Source organism: Gadus morhua, chromosome 8 (genome assembly GCF_902167405.1).
Source record: "Gadus morhua chromosome 8, gadMor3.0, whole genome shotgun sequence".
NCBI classification, from domain to species: Eukaryota; Metazoa; Chordata; class Actinopteri; order Gadiformes; family Gadidae; genus Gadus; species Gadus morhua.
The window spans coordinates 13,393,117-13,409,596 of NC_044055.1; the positions used below are offsets into that span (position 1 = coordinate 13,393,117).

General features: G+C 47.3%; 1 protein-coding gene across 1 annotated transcript in view; it reads left to right on the forward strand.

The window, feature by feature from the left end:
* Positions 1–9,399, forward strand: part of brinp2 (bone morphogenetic protein/retinoic acid inducible neural-specific 2) — a 41,679-nt gene extending 32,280 nt beyond the window's left edge. Inside the window, exons 7-9 of the mRNA XM_030364543.1 lie at positions 5,205–5,427; positions 6,017–6,323; positions 6,577–9,399. Coding sequence (XP_030220403.1) covers positions 5,205–5,427; positions 6,017–6,323; positions 6,577–7,401 — 1,355 coding nt within the window. The 3' untranslated portion in view covers positions 7,402–9,399. The remainder of the gene's footprint in view (positions 1–5,204; positions 5,428–6,016; positions 6,324–6,576) is intronic.
* The last annotated feature ends 7,081 nt before the right edge of the window (positions 9,400–16,480 follow it).

Genomic DNA, 16,480 nt, shown 5'->3' on the forward strand with positions numbered 1-16,480 from the left:
GGTCAGAGTCTCTATCTTCTAGCTCAGCCGCCTCAGGTAAAGACCTCTCACCTCCACAACACATCATGTTTCCATCAAGGCCCGTTGGTTGGCTGATGAGGTCGGCCTTTGGTACGTGTTGCTTTGTGGGGAACCATGCAGTTGTGAGAAGACTCTTTCTAAGAGGCAAATGGAGAGAGTTGGGGATTATAGGGTTGAGAGCTGAGCATGGGAGATGCTGCCTTTGGCACCAAGCAGTCAACTCATTGAAGCATGACACGGAAGGACACACATATATTTATTTGTGTGAGTGTGTGTGTTTGTGTGTGTGTGTGACTCTCCCTCGCTCTGCTGCTCTCCTCTAAAGGATGGGGTTACTAAAAGGTAAACAGACTAGGTTCTGGTTGAAACCAAACCTGTCATAGCCTATAGTTAGACTGTAACTATAGGGGATGACAGTTACCATAGCAACCAGCTACTCTGTAGCTGTTACAGGGGAGCCGGTTGCTACGGTTATCAGCACTGGAATGCTGGACACAAGCAATCGTAGCACCTTGAGTTCTACATCGTTTTAATACACCAGCACTCCTGGGGGGTGAGTGTGAAGGAACATTGACCGAGGGGTATCCCAGACCAGGGGGCACCTGGTCAGCCGGGGGCCCCCTGGTGCCTCGGGGGTATCCCAGACCGGGGGGACCCCCAGGTTACCGGGGGGCTCCTGCCTGCTGCAGCTGGTCCCCGGGCATGCGGGGGCTGAGTAATAATAATTATAATAATACATTTTATTTAAAGGCGCCTTTCATGGCTCTCAAGGACACCGTACATTAGAAAAACATTCATACAGTCAGTAGCAGATACGCAAGAAGACAAATAAATAAACAGTACAAATAAAGTGGCCAATGGGTAATGGTGATGTGGTGATGTGGGAAGGCAAGATCAGGAGGGGTACACAAATCTGAAAAGGGGAGTCCTGAGCTTTGATTTAAACTAGGATATGGAGTCGGTGTTGTGGATGTCAGGGGGTAGTGCCATCCAGAGCAGGGGAGCAGAGCGGCTGAAGGCCCTGCCCCCGTCGTGGGGAGACGGGCAGAGGGGACAGTGAGGTGTACAGAGGAGGAGGAGGGGAGTGCACGGGAGGGAGTGGCAAATTGAGTCTGTTAGGTATGTGGGGGCAGGATTATGGATGGCTTTGAAGGTGTAGGGGAGGATTCTAAATTGAATACGGAAATGAACCGGGAGCCAATGAAGCTGGTGAAGGACAGGGGTGATGTGGTGAGAGGGCTGTGTTCTAGCGATGATACGTGCTGCTGAGTTTTGGACCAGTTGGAGTTCATGGAGTATTTTTGGGGGGGGACCGAAGAGGAGGGAGTTGCAGTAGTCAAGCCTTGGAATGAACAGACTGTGAATGAGATGGCAGTGGAGTCAGTGGTGAGGGAGGGCCGGAGACGGTTACTATTGCAGAGGTGAAAATAAGCAATGCGGGTGATGTTATTTATGTGCGGTTGGAAGGAGAGTGTGCTGTCGAGGATGACACCCAAGCTCTTGACCTGGGGGAGAGGAAACCAGGAGTGTTATTGATTGGAATAGAGAAGCTATGGAATTGGGAGAGTGTGGATTTAGTACCAGTGAGAGTAAATTCTGGTTTATTGCTGTTACGTTGTAGAAAATTGGAGGAAAAACAGGTTTTTAAGTCGGAGTGATGGAGGAAGGTTTGGTGGAGAGGTAGAGCTGTGTGTCAAGTGTACAAGTGAAAGTGACTATTATAGTGACGAAAGATATTGCCGATAGAGGAAGATGGAGGTAGATGCTTAAAAGTAGGGGCCCGAGGACCGAGCCCTGCAGAACGCATGTGGTGACGGAGGAGGGTTGGGAAGTGAAGGACTTTAGTTTGATGAACTGAGTGCAGCCTGAGAGGTAGGACTAGAACCAGTTGAAGGGGTGTGATGAATGCCAATGGATGCAAGTCTATTGAGGAGTATGGTGTGGGTGATGGTTTCAAAGGCCACACTCACACAAGCAGGTTGAGGATGGTGAGGAGTCAAGGGTCAGCTGCAATGAGGAGGGCATCAGTCAGTGCGTTTACATGACACTCAAGAAAGTCAAATTATTGGCTTAGTCCGACTATGATTGGATTATTAAGATGCATGTATACACCTTAGTCGGACTAAAGTCGAGTCAAATCGAGTTACTCATAGTCGAATTAATCGTGCATGTTTACGGTCAAACGGATTGGAATCGGATTATGCGTTCTGCGCATGCTTGAGATTTTTCCCGGGGAGCGTGAGCCGGAAGTACAAGGAGACGATAGTCCCAGTGGTGTAGTCTATTTTATTGTAGTGGGTATACTGCGATGATTCCCTCCCAGCCTCGTACAAACCCGTCCGGCCGGTACGTGTACGTGTGTGGCGCTTACGCCTCGTTTCCACATACGTACATTCTCGTATGCGATCCAACCGTCTCCGACCGAAAGTCCATTCATTCCTATGTGATTCTCCGTTATGTCCGTTTTTCCTCCGAGACTCCTCCCCTCCGTAAAATTTCTGTCCGGTATGTCCGTAATATACGTTCAAAAAATTTAACTTTCGCCGTCGTTTTACGGAGATACCGTATGAAAGTTTTTATGTATGGGGTGTCGCACCACACTCACCAACGCAGGGGTCTACAACCCGCTGATTTAAGAGTATAACGATTATCAACAATCATGGAAAGAACCTGTTTTAATAACAGTGTGAACAAATAGAACACAAAAATTACAAGTGGTCCTTTGTATATCTATAGTAGCAATAGCACATGCTAAACAAGGACAAAATCTACTCAAAATAATTGAATGAACTGTTTACATCCATGGCTAACCAGTGCATGAGAAGGAGATGACAGGAGACTAATGTTTCACTCTTTCAATTGCTCTAATTTGAGCTCTTACTGTTGTTATCTAACATACCATACAGTAATTGAATTGTGTAAAAGTGTGAAATTACTGCACCTTAAAAATGACCATGAATTAGCTATACTCTCATTTGCATAGTGATTAACATTTCAATTTCAATTTCAATTGTGTATACCAACTATATGTTGGCTGACATTTACCTATAACCTTTTTTCCCTCCACTCTAACCAAGGATGCCTTTTTTTAAATTCCCTAGCCTGACACCCAGTCTGAAAGGCTGGCCAGGGGTTCTCATCTAAAAGTAACAAGGAGATATGAAGTGGGATTAAAACATTGTTTTCTGTTGACTACTTATTATGTGGTTTACACATTAATACGGGAGGACTGGACACACACACACACACGCACGCACACACACACGCACACACACGCAAGAAGGAGGGGCTTGGCCCGCCAACTAACGTGCAGAGATGCAGGGGCAGCTTCGCGCTTCGTAACTGAGACAGGGCAGAGCGCGAGTGCGCAGCGGGAATTTTATGAATGGTGAATGTAGGAGATAACTTCCCCTGCTTAAAGTATTTTATTGCAGTTATACCCAACCGATATTTCCGAAAAATAAACACAGAAGTGAAAGATCTGTCACAAGACGATTGATACGTATCCGTGCAAATTTTTAAGTGGCTATACGCAAATACTGGTGCGTTCCTAGTGGGTATACGGCGTATACCTGCGTATCACGTAGACTACACCACTGGATAGTCCTGTTGTGGTCGCCGTCGGAAAACGAGAAACAGCGATTTATTTAAAAAGGTGGCGGAAGATGGCGGAAGTTGGTGTCGTGCCAATGTAGTTACCCCCTACAAAAAGTGTATAATCATCAACATGCATTCAGTACACACTAAGCTTCTGTTACGAGAGTAGCGTATGTGTGTGCACGAGAATGGCAGTGTGTCTGTGAGTGACTGCAGTGAGTGAGTGGACGAGCAAGGAGAGCGAGCGTTTGCGCTTGTCAGTTTAGTGAATGAACAATTCCGGTTGTGTCTGTGCAAACGTGTACTGTTAAGTCAGTTGAACTACGAATAAAGTACCCAGCCTGTCAATAATCGGTGGCCGCTTCATTCCGACCTCTAAGCAGACCGACTGCCAGACAAAGTGAAGGGTGTTACCCCCGAGAGAACATCGGCCCTGGAGGGAACGTCTCTCGTGTGCTCCTCGACTACGGTCAGGGAACAGCAGGAAGGGTGCAACACTTCGATTTCACCCGAGGCTGAATTAAAAGTACATTTCGTTCTAAGTGTTGGTCATCAATGAGGTGGTAAAATTGTAACTTCGGGCACATCTGTCAAAACAAATGTTTTTTTACGATCTTTATTCATTCATTGCGCCGCGGCCGAACTGAGAGGGATATTCTTTTGCTTTGACTCTCTGAAGTCAAGATTGAAACGCGACATAGAGGTGAAAGGGATTGTTGATACGACCGAGAGGTCGGAACAATGGAGCGTCTGAGAAATGACATGGACCCGAAGTGAACCTAGAGCTGTCTACTGAAAACATCTGTTTCGAATGCTGCGACCGGCTGAGTTTGTTGTTGCTAGTGACGTAAAGAGGTCAACCGGTGGCTCTGTTTCCACTAGTTGAAATGGGCACAGCGCCACCTATCTTACGGGGATATGAAGTCATTCGACCAATGAATAGATTTCCTCACTGCCATGTATACTGAGACAATTGCAGTTTTCCGATTGAGGAGCATAGTTGAACTATGGCTTTAATCGGATTAAGCAAGTGATTTGAATGAGGGCCGTTGCAGTGGTATTGAGGGGGCGGAATCCAGACTGGAATTGTTCATACAGATTGTGGTGGGATAGGTGGGAATGGAGCTGAGGGTGACTATTTTATCTAATATTTTGGAAATGAATGGAAGGTTGGAAATTGAACAACATTTTTTGAAGTAGTTGGGGTCAACTCAAATAGGGGTTATGCCGGTGGAGAGGGAGGAGTTAATGAGGTCTGCTATGAGGTGGAGCAGAGAGGGAAGGTAAGCTCTAACCAGGACTGTGGGGAGGGCGTCAAGGTGACAGGAGGAAGATTTGGATTTATGAATGAGTTTGTTGATTCCAGAGGGAGACGGCAGCGTGAAGGCAGAGAGACCGGGTGACAGTTGGAAATCAGAGGCTACGTCAGGGTGGGGGTTGTGGCGAGTAGTGTCTGATGCACTGAAGAAGAAAATAAGCTCCCAGCGCTGCCCGTCTTCCAGCCCGCCGTCAGCAACTGCAGGTCGGGTCCTTCCCCAGGAGGCTCTCAGCCTCTCTCCATCGCTCACTAGTGGTTTCCTCCTCAGATGAGTTCAAGTCCTTCCTGCGGCGCCTCCCCACGCACCACTTCCTGAATGTGTCCCAGATCGCTGAGTCCTGGACCGGCGACCTCCAGCTGCAGAAGCGCTTCGCCCAGCTGGAGGCCAGCAGCGCTCTGATCCTTGGGAAAGCCCGCAAGACGGTCCGCAAGCTGTTTACCCTGAGCAGGAGGTGTCCCCGGCGGCCCCGCATCCACCTGCCCAGGGAGAGGTACAGGCTGTACAACACTGAGAATACAGGCTGTACAACACTGAGAATACAGGCTGTACAACACTGAGAATACAGGCTGTACAACACTGAGAATACAGGCTGTACAACACTGAGAATACAGGCTGTATAACACTGAGAATACAGGCTGTACAACACTGAGAATACAGGCTGTACAACACTGAGAATACAGGCTGTACAACACTGAGAATACAGGCTGTATAACACTGAGAATACAGGCTGTATAACACTGAGAATACAGGCTGTACAACACTGAGAATACAGGCTGTACAACACTGAGAATACAGGCTGTTTAACACTGAGAATACAGGCTGTATACCACGGAGAATACAGGCTGTAGAAACACTGTGAATAGCTTGCAGTGTGTGTGTGTGTGTGTGTGTGTGTGTGTGTGTGTGTGTGTGTGTGTGTGTGTGTGTGTGTGTGTGTGTGGGTGTGTGCAGGGGGCTGGCGTCCTTGTGGTCCCGGGTCCTGTCTCAGTGTGTGAGTGTGTGTGTCCGGGTCCCTCCTCAGTGTGTGTGTGTGTGTGTGTGTCCCGGCCCTCCCTCAGTGTGTGTGTGTGTGATTGCAGGGGGCTCTCCTCCTGGTGGTCCGGGGTCCAGTCTCTGCTCTACTGCAGCGAGCGCGGCGCCCTGGGCTCCTTCTCCGAGGAGGGGCGGAGCTGCAGCTGTCCTGCGGAGCAGCCCTCCTGCCAGGGGTCCGTGCCCTGTGTGGTGGGCTCCTCCCCCAGCTCCTGCTCCGCCTGCGCTCCTGACAACACCACCCGCTGTGGAGCCTGTCACCACAGCAACTTCCTCCATTTTGGATCCTGCCGGCCGAGCGTCGCAGCGTCTCTGGACCGCTACCTGAACTTTGACCTGGACATGGCCGACAGCGAGGTAGCGCCCCCCTCCCCAGGACATGTGGAACTGTTACTGTTAACAGGGACCTCACCGTGTCTGTTAGCAGTGATTCCATAGTGCCTGTGATTACAGTAACTTCACAGTGTCTGTGTTTACATTGATTCCATAGTGTCTGTGTTAACAGTGACTTCACAGTGTCTGTGTTTACATTGATTCCATAGTGTCTGTGTTTACAGTGACTTCACAGTGTCTTGTCGTAGTGCCTCATGATGTGCCAATCTGCCTCCAGGTGAAATATCTGCTACAGCGTCTGGACAGCAGAGTGGAGGTCCACGCCATCTACATCAGCAACGATGTTCGCTTGGGCAGTTGGTTCAATCCTGCTTGGAGGAAGAGGATGTTGTTGACACTGAAGAGCAACAAGAACAAGTCCAACCTCATCCACATGCTGATGGGAATCTCCTTCCAGATCTGCTCCACTAAGAACTCCACCTTAGAGCCGGTTCCCGCCATCTACGTCAATCCGTTTGGAGGGAGCCACTCTGAGAGCTGGTTCATGCCGGTTCATCAGCCAGTGTTCCCTGACTGGGAGAGGACTCGACTAGACCCCCCCATGACCACAGCCCTGTGTTACAACTGGACTCTGACGCTGGGCAACAAGTGGAAGTCTTTTTTTGAAACGGTGCACATTTACCTGCGAAGCCGTATCGTAACGGACGACCCTGTGGTCAACGAAACACTGTTCTATGAGCCGCTGGACGGGGAAGACCAGACGTCAAACATGGGCTCCATGAAGATCAACAGCTTGAAGGTGTTTGGATACAGCATGCCCTTTGACCCTGAGGGCATGAAGGATCTCATCCTGCAGCTGGACTACCCGTACACACAAGGCACTCAGGAGGCAGCGTTCATGATGCTTCTGGAGATGAGAGACAGGGTCAACCGTCTGTCTCCTCCCGCCCCCCGGCCCCTGGACCTGTTCAGCTGCCTTCTGCGCCATCGCCTAAAGCTGCCGGCCGGCGAGGTGGAGCGCATCAGAGCCTCCTTGACGTTGTTCCACTCCAAGCTCCCCAACAGCCCACCAGAACCGGAGCTAGCACAGCTATGTAGCTAGCTAGATCCAGCTAGCATAACTCGCTAGCAGAACTCAGCTAGCTAAACTCTGTGAACCTGATTCAGCCAGCTAAACTCAGCTAGCTGAACCAAGCTAGCTAAACTCAGCTAACTTGACTCAGCTAGAATATCTCAACTAGCTACACTTAGCCAGCCTGACACAGCAAGCTAACTCAGACAGCCTGACTCAGCTAGCTAATCCAACTAGCTAAACTCAGAAGGGTTTAGGATCATCGGGAAGGAGCCGAACCAAACGGATACCTGAGATTCAGAACAACAAACAATTGAAGCTTTGAAAGCCAACTTTCTGATACTACTTATTTTTTCTCAGTGTTTTCAAACAGCATGCCTGAGAAGAGTTTCTGTTGCCCTGCAGTGAGACTTAAAGCCTCTGGAGTTCCTCTGGTGAACGTACCAAACGCTGGACCGCAGTGAACACACTGAGAATCAAATATAATGGAACATGGATGGTCCTTTTCCAAATGCTTTGCTTACGAAACTCCAGCCATTAGGAACCCATGGTGGTGAAGGTGGCTCCACCCACCTGCTGATTGTCTTTGAGGGTTTTATTTATTCTGTCCTCCATTTTAAATGGCCTTTGAGGCCAGTGCTGATGCGTTACAAGTTCAGCACAAGCAAAAAATGAATATGTCTTAAATGTCGCTCTTCTTTCATCTCAAAGGAACAGTATGATGGTAAATTGGCGTCAATGCTGTAAATATGGCTCACTTTAGTCTGAGGTGTAAAGAAGGCACATTGCTTTTAAGATAAATGCAAAGACAAACAAACAACAAACACAAAAGTCTTATATGGAACGCTAACGTAAGGAAGCACATCACGTTTCTGTGTTGGATTTTTCAGGAAAGGCTATATTGCTTTTATATTTCACATTTTTACTGAGACAACAAATGTGGAAGAACATGTGATGAAGCTCATGTTTGGTTTGATGTTGTGGGATCCTGCTCATCGCTGCCATCTTCTCAGAAGCTCTCAGAAGGAGAAGGATGTCTTGTTGATGTTAATCTCAAGGCCCGCGAGGGTTCAGATCCTTCAGAGGAGACCACCAGCGGGGTTAGATGATCTCAACCCTTGACAACGAAGGCCTTCATGAAGAAACACAGTGGCATATATAGTGGTGTTCCTTTGTACATTGTCAAACTTAAAGGCATGAGACATCATGTTGTCATATCGTTTGGATGTTTTCAGATGCTGTGACCCGTCAGCTACTAAGGTTCTACAAATATCATCCTGTGATGCTGAGAAGTGTTTTAAACATACCCTTCAAATGCTCTGCTTCGGCCAGACCAAACACATCCACTTTCTCTCATCCCTCCTCCCTCATCCTGACCCTTACCCTAACCTTAACCCTTACCACACATCCACTTACCCCTCATCTTAACCCTTACTCTTACCCTTACCCCTCATCCTAACCCTTACCCTTACCCCTCATCCCTCAACATGTTAATGCAGACGCTAAGAACTCCTAGAGAACACCAGGGTTCTTCTGAAGATGAAAAGGCTCCAGAACCAGACGTACACACGTTGTACCAGAGAGAGAGCGAGAGAGAGAGCGAGAGAGAGAGAGAGAGAGAGAGAGAGAGAGAGGGAGAGGGAGAGGGAGAGGGGGTGAGGGGAGGGGGAGAGAGAGAGAGGGAGGGAGGGAGAGAGAGCAGGATGGACTACAATGAGCCAAGGTGAGAGAAGCTGGACTTCTGGTTCTCAAATGATTTATCGTGTTTAGAAATGCAGGCGGTTGTCATAATGAGATTGGGTTGGTCAGAGTGAGTGTGTTAGTGTGGATGAGTGTGAGTGTGAGCGTAAGTGTGAGTTTGAGTGTGAGTGTGTAGTGAGAGTTTGTGTGTCTTCGTTGAATTTTCCTCATCAGGAGAAAACCAGGGGGGAAGCAGTAGGGGTGAGGGTGAGGCAGTAGAGGTGAGGCAGTAGAGGTGAGGCAGTAGGGGTGAGTGGTGAAGGGGTGAGGCAGCAGGGGTGAGTGGTGAAGGGGTGAGGCAGTAGGGGTGAGTGGTGAAGGGGTGAGGCAGTAGGGGTGAGTGATGAAGGGGTGAATCAGTAGGGGTGAGTGGTGAAGGGGTGAGTCAGTAGGGGTGAGTGGTGAAGGGGTGAGGCAGTAGGGGTGAGTGGTGAAGGGGTGAGGCAGTAGGGGTGAGTGGTGAAGGGGTGAGGCAGTAGGGGTGAGTGATGAAGGGGTGAGGCAGTAGGGGTGAGTGGTGAAGGGGTGAGTCAGTAGGGGTGAGGGGTGAAGGGGTGAGGCAGTAGGGGTGAGTGGTGAAGGGGTGAGGCAGTAGGGGTGAGGGGTGAAGGGGTGAGGCAGTAGGGGTGAGGGGTGAAGGGGTGAGGCAGTAGGGGTGAGGGGTGAGATGGTACATCTGAGGTTTAAGATTAGGTTTAAGAAAGGCGATGGTCATGATGAACTTTGAACTCTCACAGGACACAGGGATCCCTACTTTTTCTGCTGTTCTTCATTTCGATATGTCCACTTTGTCAAAGGTCATGCACATTATTTCACCAGAATAATTAACAGTTGAGTTGCAGTTATGAATGGTCATATTAATGATGAAACTTGAAGAGTTCTTCATAATCGACTCCTGGTCAAAATGCTGTAAATAAACAATAAAACATCAACTCTTCTGTTAAACCCCTGTGTACTGTCCCTTTAAGCGTTCAACCATCACAATGCACCAAGAGAGAAAGGAGATAGGAGAGAGATAGAGGAGAGATAGAGGAGGGGAGGAGAGGTATAGGAGAGAGAGAGGAGAGATAGAGGAGGGGAGGAGAGATATAGGAGAGAGAGGAGAGATAGAGGAGGGGAGGAGAGGTATAGGAGAGAGAGAGGAGAGATAGAGGAGGGGAGGAGAGATATAGGAGAGAGAGGAGAGATAGAGGAGGGGAGGAGAGGTATAGGAGAGAGAGAGGAGAGGTAGAGGAGAGATAGAGGAGAGATAGAGGAGAGGAGGAGAGGTATAGGAGAGAGAGGAGAGGAGGAGAGGTATAGGAGAGAGAGGATAGATAGAGGAGAGGTAGAGGAGAGAGAGGAGAGATAGAGGGCAGATAGGGGATAGAAAGAGGAGGGGAGGGAGAGGAGAGAGGTGTTTATCTCAAGTGTTAATCTCGGCAGAGATGGGAAACCATGGGCTCCTCCCACATGGACATCTAGAGAGGGAGGGGAGGGAGAGAGGGATGGAGGGAGGAATGGAGACAGATACAGAGAGAGAGAGGAGAGGAGAGTGGGGGAGAGGAGAGAGGGAGAAGGAGAGAGAGGAAGAAAATGGGAGATGGAGGGAGGGAGAGAGGGAGAGGAGAGAGAGTAAAGGAGCAATAAATGTTCTGTCAGGTGCTGGTGTCTCAACACAGAGTCTGTCGACACAAACCAATCAGGACATCTCTTCCCTGATTGGTTGGGAGAATCCATTTTTCAAGTCAATTAAATATGAGCTGAAACACGTTATGAGAGCTCCGCCCACACTTCTCAAGTCTCAAGACTTCTAATGACCACTGCCTTGACCTAATGACCACTGCCTTGACATAAAGACCACTACCCTAACCTATAGACCACTACCCTGACCTACAGACCACTACCCTGACCTATAGACCACTACCCTGACCTACAGACCACTACCCTGACCTATAGACCACTACCCAGACCTACAGACCACTACCGTGACCTATAGACCACTACCGTGAGCTAAAGACCACTACCCTGACCTATAGACCACTACCCTGACCTACAGACCACTACCGTGACCTATAGACCACTACCCTGACCTACAGACCACTACCGTGACCTATAGACTACTACCCTGACCTATAGACCACTACCCTGACCTATAGACCACTACCGGGAGCTAAAGACCACCACCCTGACTCATAGACCACTGCCCTGATCTAAGGACCACTAAAGCTATCAGCAGCCAGACTCCTCGACTAGATTCTCAAATCGGATTAAATGGTAAATGCAGTCAATCTTCTGACTAAATTGTAGCCATAGCAAATAAATGAGATATAATAACAGGCGTAAAGCCACTGCCTTTTTCATTATCTTTAAATTGTCTCCTTAATGACAAATTGAAATTGTATTTGATTTTAACGCATATTTTATAGTCGTTTCTTATTAGGTGCCAAAGGCTCTAAATGGAGTCAAATGGAAAAGCAGCCAACAGCTGACTTCAGAAACATGAAAGGAAGAAAGATTTGTACAATAAATAGCTTAGGGCAACCGAAACACAATGGGCTAGAGTGAGAAGAGAAGACTGTTAGAGAATAAGAATAAAGAGGTATGGAGGGATAGAGTGAGGAATAGAGAGAGGAGGAAGAGGAATAGAGTGACAGAGTGAGGAGGAAGAGGAGTAGAGTGAGAGAGAGAGGAGGAAGAGTGATAGAGAATAAGAATAAAGAGATATGGAGGGACAGAGTGAGGAATAGAGGGATAGAGAGAGGAGGAAGAGGAAGAGTGATAGAGTGATAGAGAGAGGAGGAAGAGTGATAGAGAGAGGAATAGAGTACTAGAGTGATAGAATAATAGAGAGAGGAGGAAGAGGAGTAGAGTGATAGAGAGAGGAGGAAGAGGAAGAGTGATAGTGAGGAATAGAGTGACAGTGAGGAATAGAGTGATAGAGAGAGGAGGAAGAGAAATAGAGTGACAGAGTGATAGAGTGAGGAATAGAGTTATCTAATGGTGAACTCTAGCCTATCTAATGGTGAACTCTAGTATATCTAATGGTTAACCCTAGCATATCTAATGGTGAACTCTAGTATATCTAATGGTGAACCCTATCTAATGGTGAACTCTAGTATATCTAATGGTGAACTCTAGCCTATCTAATGGTGAACTCTAGTATATCTAATGGTGAACCCTGGCATATCTAATGGTGAACTCTAGTATATCTCATGGTGAACCCTAGCATATCTTATGGTGAACTCTAGTATATCTAATGGTGATCTCTAATATATTTAATGGTGTACTCTAGTATATCCAATGGTGAACTCTAGTAATTCAAAATTAAGGGCATATCCACCATTGGTCTCACTTCCCCCTCCCGACTCAGTTTCAAAAAGCATTAAATTCAAACCATTTAGTTTTACCCTTAACAGACTGAAATCCCATTTTTAAACCAGCTATTATACCTCATGAAGGAAGCCTTCCTATACTGCAAAAAACATCTTTGTTAACTAAAGTCCCCTATCCAGCCTCTAACCCTAACTTACTGAAGACCTATCCTGCCCCTAACCCTAACCCTAAGTTACTAAAGTCCCTTTTCCGGCTCTAACCTTAACTAACTAAAGGTGCATGTTTATACATGTATATAGTGTTTGTTAGATGTTTCCAGGACTTGCTTTGCATGCTTGAATGCGTGCTTGAATGCATGCGTGCGTGCGTGCGTGCGTGCGTGCGTGCATGCGTGCGTGCGTGCGTGCGTGCGTGTGTGCTTATGTGTGTGTTATTTATTCAGCAGCCGATCTAAAGCTGACCAGACGCAGGGGAAGGAATCCCAACTCACCCCGAGCGCCGCGCAGAATAATGATTTAAACTAGCAGAGGTGTTTCTGGAGCAGAATACTGATTTAAACTAGCAGAGGTGTATCTGGAGCAGAATACTTAATTCAACTAGTAGAGGTGTTTCTGGAGCAGAAAGTAGACTTAAACTAGTAGCGATGTATCTGGAGCAGAATACTGATTTGAACTAGTAGAGGTGTTTCTGGAGCAGATAGTAGAATTAAACTAGTGGAGAAGTTTCCGTTGCAGGATGTAGAATTAAGCTAGTAGAGGTGATTCTGGAGCAGAATACTGATTTAAACTAGCAGAGGTGTTTCTGGAGTGGAATGCAGATTTAAACTATTATAGGTTTTGTGCTATAGTCTAGAGCATACCCTAAATAATTAGTTGAAAACAATTGATGTTAAATGATCATGGTCTAAAACAGTAAATGTGTCCAAGTCCCATTCAACATCCAAGTGAAATATATAATATAATCATATATTATAATACAACCAAAAGTAAACTGTCTATCTCTGCTTGTGTCGGAAACGGCCATATCATGATTCTCTCTCTCTCTCTCTCTCTCTCTCTCTCTCTCTCTCTCTCTCTCTCTCTCTCTCTCTCTCTCTCTCTCTCTCTCTCTCTCTCTCTCTCTCTCTCTCTCTCTCTCTCTCTCTCTCTCTCTCTCTCTCTCTCTCTCTCTCTCTCTCTCTCTCTCACTCTCTCGCTCTATCAAGTTCTAATCAAGTTCTATCAAGTGCTACTCCCCCAGAAACTGGGGGAGTAGCACAGTTCACTAACATGATATATACCAGCAAATAGCCTTCTCCATTTCCAGCAGATAGTCCGGTCCTTTACCAGCAGATATTATGGTCCTCTACCAGCAGATAGCCTTGTCCCTTTCCACAGATAGCCTTGTCCCTTTCCAGCAGATAGTCTGGTCCTTTACCAGCAGATAGCCTGGTCCTTTACCAGCAGATTGTCCGGTCCCTAATGATGGGCATCTTGCTGCAGAAGGCCTACAGGTATATCGTCCTCCCCTCCATTCTTTCCCTGGTGGTCGGCCTCAGGGTTCTCTGCAGGTATTTGACCACACAGCAAAAGACAAACCCCAGCATTCCCCTCGACGCTCACTCTCCTCCTTTTCATTTCATCCTATTCCAGCTGACAAGGACCCATGAGCTCCTGGTCCCAGTATCCAGCGTTCATGGAGGAGTGTTAGTGAGCTCAATGCCAGCTGAGCATTCAGTCCTGACAGACCTCTCTCTGAGCCGTCCTATCTCATTAGTCAAGCTGCACGAACACGAGATCTACTGCTGTCCTCCAGTAGAGACGAGACCTACTGCTGTTCTCCAGTAGAGACGAGACCTACTGCTGGCTTCCAGTAGAGACATGAGACCTACTGCTGGCCTCCAGTAGAGACATAGGTTCTACTGCTGGCCTCCAGTAGAGACATAGGATCTACTGCTGGCCCCCAGTAGAGACATAGGATCTATTGCTGCCTTCTAGGGTTAGGTTTAGGGTTAGATTGATGATAGATTGAAGGATTGATTGAGTGACGCAGGAGTGGATTAAGGATGAAGGGATTGAAGGAAAAGGGAAGCCTTATTCCTGTAAAGGAATGCTGAATCTTTTCCCAATTAACCCTCGTCCACAGTTTGCTTTTGTCTTAATTGGGTGTGAAACCACTTTGTGAATCTCGTTATTTTGGCTGTGTAAAGTCCTTTTTCCAAGTCCCTAATATGATACAGCTGGTGTCACTTCTTTTCTACCTAAAAATGCTAATATATGCATGAATTAGCATATTGCTATGCTTCACTAGCCGACTGGAATGGTTAGCTTAATTACCCACCAAACTCTAAAGGAAAAGAATGTTGGTCAATTTGCCATCTGGAGATCGCTATCAATTTGTCAGTGCCCAAATAAGGAGAGAGAGAAGGGGAGGGAATGAGATAACAAATAAACTCTCAACACACAACCAAATCATAAATTCAAGGTATATTGTTTTAAATACTACACTGTATACTTACCCTCAGCCAAGGCAGGTGGGGTTAGACCGGTGGGAATAGAAAGGTGGGGTTGGACAGGGAGGGGTTAGGTGATAGGGCTAGACAAGTCGGAATTAGAAAGGTTAAACTAGGCATGTGAGGTTACACAGGTAGGGGTTAGACAGGTAGGGGTTAGACAGGCAAAGCTAGACAGGTAGGGGTTGGACTGATGGGGTTAAAAAGGTCGGGCCATAACCCTAGCCCTAACCCCCCTACCTCGGTGTGAACCCTTACCCTAGCCCCTAACCTATGTTAGCCCTAGCTCTAACCATCTCCTAGCCCTAACGCTTGCTCTTACCCTGTGTTAACCCTAACCCTAACCGTGTCTTAGCCTTAATCTTAACCATGTCTTAGCTCTCATCGGGGTCATCCCTATGTTCCCCGGGTCCTATGTTTCCCCTTTTTTTTTAAAAAGGTCAGATGTTCCCCGTTTTTCCCAAAAAGGGTCCTATGTTCCCCTGTAGCAATACATACCAGGGAACATAGGAACCTTTTTGGGAAAAGCAGTCTCATACAAAGAGGGGAACATAGGACCCGGGGAACATAGGACCCGGGGAACATAGACACGCTCCCCTCTAATCCCTACCCTGTGTTAGCCCTAACACTATTAGCCCTAACCCTAGGCCAAACCTAACCATGTCTTAGCCCTAACTCTAACCACCTAAGTCCTCATACCAATGCTGTGTTAGCCCTAACCCTGTGTTAGCCCTAACCCTGTGTTGGCCCTAACCCTATGTAAGCCCTAACCCTGTGTTAGCCCTAACCCTATGTTAGCCCTAACCCTATGTTAGGAGTGTTAGTGAGCTAAGCCAGTTGCTTTCATGCTTCAAGGTACAGTCTTCAGGTCTACGAACATAAATTGAGAAATATTCATTCATGTTGTTGTTATTGTTGATAGGCATTTTGTTGTAGATGCATCCATGTATTTTGGGTATGTTTTCAGGCATATGTTATTGTTTGTGGGTGTGGTGTCTGTGAATGTGTGTGTGAGTGAGTGAGTGTGCGCGTGTGTGTGTGTGTGAGTGCAGTTGGAGGGAATGTGTGTGTTTGTTTGCTTGTTGGTGTGTGTTCGGGGGAGATGTGTGCCTAGTGTGTGTGTGTGTGTGTGTGTGCGAGTGTGTGTGTGTGTGTGTGTGTGTGTGTGTGTGTGTGTGTGTGTGTGTGTGTGTGTGTGTGTGTGTGCGTGTATTCTTGAAGAGCTGCATAACAAAGTGTGTCAGCTGTAGCACCCTCGGGAAGGAGGATTTAAAACCAACTTAATGAAGTCTGTAATTTTCACTCTGCCATGTCAGCATTCCACCCAATCCATTTTTATTGTCAGGATTAAAGTTTGTGTGTGTATGTGTGTGTGTGTGTGTTTGTGTGTGTGTGTGTGTGTGTGTGTGTGTGTGTGTGTGTGTGTGTGCGTGTGTGTGACCTATAATTTCCTAACTTTCAGTCTTCATATTTATTAGGACGTTCAAGTCCTTCCTAAATGTTACCCATCGATTGTTTGTGCAAAACCATTCCTGAAGAAAAGTAGAAAAACTACATCTGAAA